Below are 11,306 nucleotides of genomic sequence, written 5' to 3'. Positions count from 1 at the left end.
GAGAAAAGAGGAAAGAGGCGTAGGAGAGCGTGCCGACAACGGCGCATGTGCGCGTTTCGTTAAAACGACGAAGCCGAGAGTGCCGTGTCGAGACGATTTTAGACCGGAGCAGGGCCTCCTGCCGTCAGATTTCGTGGCGCAGGGTGTGCTGTGCCACGGGTCAGGAGAAGAAGAGGTCGCCCCGTTGGAGAAAGTTTGGCGGTCTACGAGCCGCGGGGACCGCGTCGAAACCGGAAGAACGGTGCCGCAGGTTGTTCCCTGATCGAACGGATACACGAGCACGCGTGCAATCGCTCCAGAGTGATGTCAATGCGAGGAGAACTCGGTCTTCGTATCATCTGACGAGATGACCTTAACAGGTAAGAGACTCCGTGGTCAGCCAACGTTTCCTCCTCGTCTATGATCCAACGCCGCCTCCTGACGATACGTCGATCCCGCGCGTGACGATCATCGAACGTTTAGGAATGTTCAGGCTCGGTAGATCGCAAACAAACGTTCGAGCAGGGGAGGATCGATGACGCCGCGAGGGGATACCTACAGTGCATTGATCACTTAACTTTCTTTTGACTCGGAAGCTTGTAATAGATTGGGATATACTTCCTTTTCAAGATTTCGATGAGATTCTTGGTGATACTGAATGGTAGACACTTACTACTTAAATTGATGATACCTGAGGTTCTTTTCGTGGAGAGGAAATAGTGCTTGAACTTCTAGCGTGATCACGACGTAATATGTGATAATCAAGTATTTTAGAAATGAAACATGTCTGATGAAAATTTATAGATAGAATATATGATATATGTATTTACATAAATATCTACTCATTTCGCGTAACGTACTAGCTTATATTGACTAATTTTAACCGATGTGATTACAAGTTTCACGAGCACCGTGTTCCAAGCGAGGCGGAGAAATAGCTCGAAATCGAAGTATCTGCGCGCAACCGGTGAGGTTCGCGAACAGTGTTTATTTTTTAACGCATTTATTTACCATAATGCCGGCGATGGGCGCACGCGTGCGCACGGAATTCCTATCAGCGTCGATTGGCACGAAATTCGTTGAGAGGGAACGAAGGCATTCGCCGAGCACACGCGATCGTAAAATTCGTAGTGTCTCGTTTTATTTTCTTAAGTGGTTTCCCTCCAGCCGTGTTTTCCCTCCATAGGTATCTATATTTGAGCCTTGCCGCTTCTGCATTTGTAGTTCTTACCGTTTCTGTAGCAATTTCAGCGGCCACGTGACTGGTGAAATACCAGGTAGTTCGCGAATAATAAATTATCGCCCACGTGAATAAAGCGTGTTGCGACAGTGCCTTCCTAGACGCCTTCGCTGCGTCGATTGTGAAGGAGACGGGGAAGGGTGTATTTTCATGTCACGCTAGTAATGACCCACTTCGTTGTGCAATTTTCGTAGATCAGACATCGAAAGCCAAGGGACCGCCGCAATGGCTGGAGCCGGACCAGGTGCTTCCGGTTCAGGGACGCTCGGGCGAAGACATCGTCATTGAACCGAAATTACGATGGTCCGACGTGTTCGATGAGCTACGATTCGAACTGTGAGTAGATACTATGGATACTATTGCCTTCATAGAATTTTAATATTAAGGTACTTCATTACAATATAGGAACTTTTAATTGGACAATGTCTGAGAAATGGATAGAAAAGTGACGAGTTCTCCTGAAGTGAAATAGTTCAATTTTAGAAACTGAAAATTATGGACTGAGAATTTATGTGAAATAGAGTTTTATTTGTTGGAATTATTAATAAAATAGTTGAAGATTTAGTTATGCTTCAAGAGTAAAATATCTGCAAAGTTTCTTCGAATAGAAGATTTAGAAATATTTATACCTTTTAGGGGTATCTGAATTTTTATAACTAGCCAAACTAACTGTGAAGACCTCATCGTCTATCTGAATTAAAAGGTTGTCTAGTCACCCCTTTCATTAAAATTCCTTTCATTTTCTGCACTTCATTAAAATTTCATGGGTGTCGAGTTTCATATCAATGCAGGCCTAGTACTAATTATATAAGAAGGATAATTATAGTGTGTAAGCTGTAGATCCAAGGGAAGTATTCGAGGGGACAGGAAATGCTGATCGGCGTGATTGGTACAGACGCGGAACAAATGCACCACCCTTGTGTCTTCTTCATTCTTCTGCTTCGTACTACAATCCACTATGCGTTGTCGTTTACGCATTAACGTTCATTCTCGACTATTGGCCCTAATTTCGTGGTAGAAACCTTGAAACGTGCCAAGGATCAAACGCAGTTTATTTCGAGCTGTCGCGCACTTAATTTTCGTGGAGGACCAAATTACACCGTCGTCTCTCGTGTAATCTTCCGTTGCTGGTGAATTTTTAATGCGAACCATATTCGCCAATATGCGAATATACGGTAACAGAATTTTCTAAAGTGTATTCATACCAACGAAATAAAAAACATAGAATAGGATAATCTGTATCGTATTTTTAAGAATGTTAATATCACGAAATTATTTATCTGAAACTTACATAAGTCTTTAGAATTGCTTATCATAAAATTATAAGCAACTTGATTTTGTCTGTCACTGGATGGCAGATAAAAAAAATTGTGAATGAGTAATTAACTCTATTTCTCTTTCATGGTAATAGTATATGTGGAAATTATAATAAAGCATGGTAACTAATATTCCTTGAATTTGATTCAAGTTAATGAATACCGGCAAATAGTCAATAGTTCTACGAATTACCTAGGAAGGTGAAAGAGTCGGTGCATAGCCATTTGAACGCTTATTTCGGGAAGCCAAGACATGACCTCACCTAGCCTCGCTGCTTAAATAAGACAAGAAGGGTGACGGATCGATGGGGTAATTGTTGTCTTTTAGAAACGATTTATCTTCTGACTCACTCGCGTGAATCTTTCGACTACACTTGTAAGAAGCTTTTGACCCAGAATCATATAAGTCGCTACTATTATTTATTACAAGGAATGCTATAAAGGACTTCATCATCTAAGTCCGTTTTAAATAACTAGATAAGTGTGATCGAAGTATCCTGACCAAAATTGTTTGCAGGCGCATTTGAAGATTTGTTATATTATATTATAATAGTGATACTATTCTTCCCTTAAGACTTCTTTAAATTTTTACCCTCTATAAGGGAAACTGTTGGAACATTTCCAATTTACGTATTTTCAAAATTGATATATAGAAGTAAAATGATTCCCACTTTAGACGTATGTTAAGCAAATTGAATAGTTTACAGTCTTTTCAAGACTGTTCAAATTTCTTCCTTATAATACCAAAGAAGTAACTACTTCAAGATTAATCCATATGTGTTACAAGAAACTTCACCTAATTTTTACTTAGACCCTTAATAGGAACAAGCTGTAACCCCCCATAATCACAATTTCTAAACAATTGCTTCAATGAAGCAAACGAAGTCCTTCGAATTATTCTTGCAAATAGTTCACATACCTCTTTACTACCCCAATCAACCCCATCTCAAGTACATTTAAATCCAACAGTTCTTAATTCTCAATTAAATCCAATCACAGAGTTCTGCTTAGCAATCATTCTACCCACTCTCTGGTCATCTCGCAAGGCCTCTCTGGCGCGAGCGACCCCTGACCATTCAGACGCTACGTCACCGCGACGACGGAAGCGTTCTCCTCGCGCATCACGTAAATTCCGTCGCCCTTTGACGTCCTCCTCGCGATCGCTCGACCTCCCCTCTCAACCCTCTCGCTCGCGTTGTATGCAGGCTAAATTCGACCGAGCTCACGAAATTTTCGCGAAAAGACGAAAGAGGCGCTGCTCCTTAGGCAGCCGGCTCTAGGATGCTGCTCCACGCTCGGCTCGTTGCTTATAGTTTTCTTCGAACTATAGCGGAAGGTGGCGGATGTGGAGGTGGAAAATCGGGCGGGGACGACCTGGCGCTGGCATCTCGCTATCAGTCTTCCGAGGGAGCGTCGCGACGATCGACGAGCGGCCAAAAATTCAGCTCGGCCCTCTTCTTTCGAAATCCTTTTCCCGCCTCGACGATCGCCACGCAGAGCTCCGAAAAGCGACGAGGCTCGCGAGATCGCTCGACGATCGGTCGCCACCCCCTCCGACGAGCCCAACCCCCCTCGAGTACCTTCCCCCTAGTCCTAGAACCCCCAACAGTGACTCCAAGAAGATCGTAACAAGCTAGCAAATGGAACACGAAGATACACCAGTGATCGTTACTAAATCATCCAAGTAGTGGTCAGCATTTCTGATAAGGGATTGGTGATCGACAGCTCTTCGATGGTCAAAGTGAAATCATCGAGCAGACGTGCCAGGGTCGAGGCGGCGCGAAAGGACGCTGCACGGGTTTATTTTTGCGCTCCTGTCACCGTGTCTTCTCTACCAATATCGCCGCGATAAATAACGCTAAGGTGGATGCCAACGAGTGACGTTTAGCGTCGGCTGTCTGGGATAACCGACAACGTGGCAGCGTGAGGGATCAATGCATCGATTAGGGTTCCATCCGCCCCTTCGACCCCTGCTCGACTCGCGACTTGGAGCTTTGAACCCTGAAGGATGCTCGGATCAAAGGACTCGTCAGTGATAGGTGGTGATCGGTTCTGGAGTGGTAGATCTTAATCGAAGATTGGTCGATCTTCGACTCGGTGTCATGGGGAGCGACTGCTGCAAGTGCGCCAATGGCAGCAAACCTGCCATCACTGGGTCCTTCTCCGATGGATCAGGATACCGGTAGGAGATTCAACTACTCGCGGGAATAACGTGCTCTCGTGGGTAGTGGTTATTGGTTAAAATAGCGCAGTAGATGTATCGCGAAGGTGCAAAAATATCTAGTGCAATTTGGATCAAAACAAATACTTTGTCGCTCAGGAGAGGCTCCTTCTTCGGATCGGTATCGTTCTCTCTTTGAGAAATTTGGCAAGACTGAGTGTATTATAATTTGCACGCAGGATGAATGAAAATAATTGTGAATCGACTTCTTATTTTACCTTGTACTTATTTAAGTTTCAAGGATCAACAATTTGGGATTATTTTCTAAATTAGATATAACAGAAATTTCTTCTCTAGACACAGATTTTACGTAACTGTAGATGAATACTTATTTATTCCATTAAATTCAAATAAATTCTAACTAGAATTGCTAATTTCCAGTAAAAGCTAGTTTGTTATACTATGTAACTTCAGCAAAAATTAGGAAATTATTTCAATCTTGTGGTCGCTAGTATATTTATAAAGCCACGCTGAGAAGACGCGTGACTTATTATGCAATATTGCAAACCCTAGATGCAACAAAGTTTCACCCCGTTCGTTGACTTATGACTTCTTTCTTGAATCACCTTCACCCACGAGTCATTGAACAGTAGAATCCAGGGGTCCCTAACGTCTAGCGGCGTCTAAATAAAAATCGGTTGCACGCTTCCAACGTATTTCGGGCAAACAAATGATCTAGAGCGCCTCAAACACTTGGCATTGCTCTACTGCCCTATTTTCGTCACCTTTTTACTCGGCGACGGGACGATGGGAAAGAATCCATTCGTAGAAGCCATCGAGATCGCGGGAACGCGAGGATCGATTGGATTTTTTTAAGGTCGTTGATTGTTTGAACCTTTGGAATATCTCGCTACGATCTAGAAATACCGTGGCCAAGAGATCAGTGGTGCAATCGTGCGATTGACGTAAGGTGCTCGCTGCCACATGATTTGCCTTCTGACTTCCTTTCTACTTCATTTCATTCTCTTGCGTTTTCGTAGGTCAAATATCTTTCTGTCATTTTTCTTGGCCCGGGTGTATTAACTAGCATACAAAGCTGTCAATCTTAAAATAACAACTGTGCTTGAAGGTAGCGTCGTGAGAGAGACATGACAGAAAAATGTTAATACCTTTTTAATTGAAAAATTGATTACCATTTAGAAATTATTTTAATTATTTTAGGTATTAGGAAAGGACTTAAAAACGTAAACAGAATTATTCTTACTTTAAGTGTTAAACTATGACGTGACGTACAATAATTAAATTTATGTCAATTTTAATTGACAGTAGTGTAACTTAAGACTTACACCCCTTACTTTCACAGATATAATATATTTTCATTAGCAATAAAACCAATTAAAATAATTTCAAATTTGTAAATGTAATACACAGTAGCAGACTGGAATCTTCCTATCTAATCTATTTCAAAGCTAGAACAGTTTCCTCGAATTCGCGCCTAAAAACCTCGAATAATCGAAAATCGAGTTCCATTTATTTCCATTGGACGCTGTTGCAAGTTGGACGAATAAACCTAGGGAAAAGATCGATTAAGACAAGGAGAACGGAAAATTTATTCCTCGTCGGTGCAAAATAGACATTGCATCAGTGCCGGCGATGCACTATGTTCGCGAAAAGGCGCCTGTACCTACGACGAATCGGAGAGGTTGTGAAGGGTGCATTACGCGTGCAGACGCGGTTGTTGCGCAAGACGTCTTCGCGGCCGATTGAATGGATTCGCAATAATAGACGCGGATCCTTCTGAACCGTCTGCCACGGAGAAGAAATAGCAAATAGACGGTGCGACGATGACCATCGGTCAGATTGGACCTCGGCCATCGCCCCGAGAAGAACCAGAAACTGACATTTGCGAATTGCAAAACCGCCCTCGTTTCGATAGAAAGCGTTCCTCCTGGCTTTCCCCGACGGATGTCGAAACGTCTTTCCTCTTAGTCAAGCTCACTTTTTCTTTGCTCAGAGTTCTCTGTGCTTTTGTAGCTCTCTTAGGATGTTTTTATAGGCTGGATTTTTAGTAATATAAAGAGGAATATAAAGGATAGGAAATGTGGTTATAGGATTTTGTAATTGGGTAGTGTGTGTAGTATTTGATGAGGATTTTTGCTTCTATGTCGCCTCTGTTTCACTGTTTCGAACCTCACGATTCGGTCCAAAAGTATTTATAGACCGCCCACGTAGATTTTCAAGATCGTAACTCGCTAATATCAATTACAGAGTTGCAAAGCAGATTTTAAGGAAACAATGCATACTTCAGGAGCAATTACGTATGAGAGATGCTGATGACGATTTTAACAGAGTTCTATATGGTTTTTAAAGATAGTACAGATTTGAAATATATTTAGATAAGAATCCATTAAAAGTTTTTGGCTTCTAAGTATACGTAACGAAGTAAAGAACTAAGAAATAAGAAAATTTGTATTCTATTCAACATATTCACATTCTGTAATTACAGAATACGCGGAGATGTGCCGATACCATCCGATAAATATCGGGTGCAGATGCGAGGCAATGTTGTCCAGCTGACTCTGAAGCAGTCGCAGAAGGAAGACTCAGGACATTATGCTTTGGTAGCGACGAGGGTTGGTCAGGGACTGGACAAAGGATCTTCGAAGAAAATTCACGTCTACGTCGACGAGCCTATCTCTGAGGAAGGTGATCCACCAGTTTTTTTAAGAAGACTGACTGATCTCGCTGTCAAGGTCGGCACGAGGACCAGGTTCCTCGTGGAAATTCGAAGTTCAACGACTCCAAAGGTACCAATATTTACAAACTTCAAATTCAAATTAATTCAAACTTTCAACTCTAAGTAATTTAAAATTTTCAAATTCAAATAATTTCAAAAATTCAAATTTAAATAATTGCAACATTTCAAATTAAAAGTTTCAAAATTTCAAGCTTCGAAACTTTAAATTTTAAAATCAAATCATAAAGCACTAAAATCTACCAAGCCAAAATCCATAAACGAGTAATTACTAATACAGCAGTCACGTCATCAACGCAGAAAATTGTAACGTCAATGGATTAACGTCAAAGGACACGAGAAACGAGTCTAAAGCGTTCAAAGCTCGCTTAACCGAGCAAAGGAGTTGAGGAATCCGTGCCAATTTCGGTGATTAACCCGGAAGGGTGAGACGAAACCAGCCGGTGACTTATAGCCACTGGTTTTCTGTCTGTTCCTCTATCCTGGTAGTAGACGAACCGGGAAACGCGTAACTAAAAGGGAAGCCAGTGAGGTCCATGACCCGAGCTTGCGACGACCGACGAAACGGAGAAAAGGAGGATCGCTAATGTGGTCTTATGCTTCGTATTACGACTATTATTACGCGCGCGCGTATACTATGCCGGGAACTATAACTGCGGATCAGCTAAATCCGCTTGCGTTCCATTGCTCACTCCTGAAGCTCGAAATGGCCCTTTTCCGCGTCGGTGCTTACTGAATACACGTTACGTAATGGCAGAACAGAAAATCTATTCCAAAAAAAGAAATACGATTCTTAGAGAAACTGAAAAAATCAATTTTTAATTTTTTATATTATAATATATAATTTTTCTTTGGTGGGATTGAGCTTAAAATATTTCAAAATTAGTAATATAAAGAAATATAAGGTTTATATTAAGGAGCTTATTAACTTTCAATTTTAAAGTCAGGGTAAGTTACAAAATTCTCGGGTTTTCATGTAACTTTCCATAAACAGACACTTTTTACTTATCACTATTGCAGAATTTATACTTCTCAATCCATATCATCTTTGCCTTCTAACATTGATAGTAACAAATTTCACCTATCCATAAAATTGAGAAGTATTCTACCATTTCCTTCTCCATACTTTGAACTCCTTCTCGTGAGCAGGCTTAACATTCTGCCTCAAAATTACTCCAATTATTGCTGCAGTAAAAAAAAGCTAAAAGTGGAGAATGCATAGCGAATCTACCTGACGTTGACTCCTCCCTGACATGCACCGTTTGACAATTTACTGACGTCAGTACGCGCGTCGCGGCTTAAATCTTTCAACGCGCGGTCGTTGTTGTTGCATTCCAGATCACTTGGCACAGAAATGCCGAGCCGGTGCACGCGGGCTCGAGATTCTCTTTTGTGCACGAGGGGAACTTCTACTGCGTCGACGTAGCCCCTGTCACCGTCGAGGATGAAGGATACTGGACCTGCATGGCGGAGAACCGAGGCGGCAGGTCTTCCTGCACGTCTCGCCTCACTGTCATCGGTAAGGGAACCTGTCGCGAATATTATAGGAACATCTGCAGAAATGTGAGTTTGCCTGAAATTCCTGGAGCTTGACTCGGAGTAAACTCGAGTCGGAGCAGTGGAGTGCAATCCCTTATAGTCAAAAATAGAAACGAGCGAACAGGGATGGCGTTCGAGGATCTAGTCGGAGAAATGGCGAATTGCTGATGTCCCAATGATTTCGAGGGGGGCTGAGTTGTCTGTTAATCTGTGTGAGATGATGTAGAGACTCATAATTTTAGAACTGCTGGTTTTATTTCTTTTGGGGAGGATGGATTAGTTCGCTATGGAGCAGTAATCATTTTTTAGAAAAGAAGTGATAGAAATTAGTAGTGCTTCTTATTTTCAAAGAATTCTTATCACGAGTAGGAGATAGGGATATACACGACTGTAATATAAATATTATATTATTTATTGTCATTATTACCACTAATAGTTCTGAACTTCTTTACTGAAATATATCTGAATACTTTTTATGTAACTTTTCAAAGTACCTACACCTTCCTGTTATAGGAAATCTATAAGAAGAATGGAAAAAAAATTTCTACTACATTTTGTTTGTTAATCCACAGTTCCCAAAGCTTACAAGCGTCCAGAGTTCGTGGAAGAACTTCGCGCTCTCCTCACAGAAACTGGCACAGTGTCCTTAGAGTGCAAAGTGGTTGGAGTACCTACTCCAGTGTTGAGATGGTTCAAGGACGACAAAGAAATCAAGGCTGGTGACGTCTTCGCTCTGACCGCCAATCCTGATGACCCAACATCCCTTGGCATTTACACATGTGAGGCGGTGAATTGCATGGGCATCGCTTACTCTTCTTCGAAGGTAAGTGTTTGAAGTAATATTCAAGTGTCAGTAAAACTCAAGTGTGTCTCAAGCTTAAAATATTCCTTGAAACTATAGAAATATGATTTAACAATTAAACTTAAAATAATAATATGTATAATCATATAGGTGCACGTAGTAGGAAAAGGTAGCAGAGAGGGTTCCCTAAAGCCAGCAGACTCTCTGACACCTTCTGGTCCTCTTCCTGTCTTCAAACGAATTCTGCAGGACGAGTATTGTAGAATTGGAGAAACTCTTCGCCTTGCTTGCCAAGGTATGTTGCACCCCTATGATTTAATCACTGTTAACTATTTTGAATACCTCAAAACATCAAGATGTGAAGTCAGAAAATATCTCCTATGCTTCTACAATTGTATCTAAAATAGAAGAAACTTCAACTTTCTTCAAGTAAAAATGACTAATTACTTTTGTAATATTCGCAACAGTTCAAGTACCACCATGGCCAAAGGCAATCACATGGTACAACAAGGAAGGCCGAATCGAGCCCAGCGACAAGTACCACGTGATGGAAGATGGTCTTGGTGGATATTCCATCGATGTAAACCCTGTAGAAGCAATAGACGAGGGCGAATGGAAGTGCGTCGCGACCAGCGCGGAAGATATGAAACAGTTTACTACTTGCCACGTTGCAATGTCCAGTAAGTACTCTCAAAAATCTATGTTTAGATTATGTAAAATAATGTTCCATGTGTGTTCGTACAGTTCCAAAGAACTACAGGAAACCACGCTTCATGGAAAGCTTGAAAGCTGTGCTGACAGAGGAGGGTTTGGTATCCTTCGAATGCAAAGTAGTTGGGTTCCCCACCCCTTTACTGAGGTGGTTCAAAGACGGTCAAGAATTGAAACCAGGAGATGTCTATCAATTAACTGGGACCAATTCCTTAGGTATGTTATCTACAAAAAGATGTTTCATAATTTTAAAGGTTTCTTAAAAGACAATATTCTAACTTTTATCAGGTTCCTACTGTTGCATTGCAAGAAATTGCATGGGGGAAGCAAAAAGCACAGCCGAACTGACGATTGAGGATATTCAAAATCAATTGAACGAAGAAGAACGTCTGCAGCTAATGAGCACGAACCAACCACCAACATTTATCAGAGGCCTCAGAAGCTGTGAAGCGAGAATCAACGAAGATTTTCGATTTACTATACAAGGTACATTATGAAGAAAAATCCTTGTATTTTTTTACACTATACTATCGTCTTCATTAACAAGCTTACATTAAATAGTATAGAAGACATATATGAGTAACTTTAATTCTAATTTATTTAATAAAAAAATTTCAGTCAGTATTGCGCCGGAGCCAACCCTCTCCTGGTACAGGGACGACATGCCAGTGGAGGAAAACGAAAAGTATCGTCTTGCCAAGGAAAATCTTGGCACATGTCATCTCGATGTTCGAAGCCTCGAGTTTCTCGACCAAGTGAGTTATCTCTTTCAAAAAAAGAAGAAAATTATGAGCAGCTATTCT

General features: G+C 41.4%; 1 protein-coding gene across 2 annotated transcripts in view; it reads left to right on the top strand.

Annotated features, from left to right (window-relative positions):
- The first annotated feature begins 108 nt into the window (after positions 1 to 108).
- LOC143185294 (uncharacterized) overlaps positions 109 to 11,306 on the top strand; it is a 54,361-nt gene continuing 43,163 nt past the window's right edge. The window contains exons 1-10 of one of the 2 annotated variants that reach the window (XM_076388212.1): positions 109 to 359; positions 1,414 to 1,555; positions 7,203 to 7,503; positions 8,790 to 8,970; positions 9,563 to 9,813; positions 9,943 to 10,087; positions 10,260 to 10,472; positions 10,537 to 10,719; positions 10,792 to 10,989; positions 11,122 to 11,258. In XM_076388212.1, coding sequence (XP_076244327.1) covers positions 347 to 359; positions 1,414 to 1,555; positions 7,203 to 7,503; positions 8,790 to 8,970; positions 9,563 to 9,813; positions 9,943 to 10,087; positions 10,260 to 10,472; positions 10,537 to 10,719; positions 10,792 to 10,989; positions 11,122 to 11,258 — 1,764 coding nt within the window. In that variant the 5' untranslated portion in view covers positions 109 to 346. Of the gene's footprint in view, positions 360 to 1,413; positions 1,556 to 4,571; positions 4,718 to 7,202; positions 7,504 to 8,789; positions 8,971 to 9,562; positions 9,814 to 9,942; positions 10,088 to 10,259; positions 10,473 to 10,536; positions 10,720 to 10,791; positions 10,990 to 11,121; positions 11,259 to 11,306 lie in introns of those variants that run through there. The other variant, XM_076388222.1, reaches the window with a different exon arrangement.

The sequence above is a fragment of the Calliopsis andreniformis genome, chromosome 2 (genome assembly GCF_051401765.1).
Source record: "Calliopsis andreniformis isolate RMS-2024a chromosome 2, iyCalAndr_principal, whole genome shotgun sequence".
Lineage (NCBI taxonomy): Eukaryota > Metazoa > Arthropoda > Insecta > Hymenoptera > Andrenidae > Calliopsis > Calliopsis andreniformis.
This window is presented reverse-complemented; position numbering and strand designations above follow the sequence as displayed.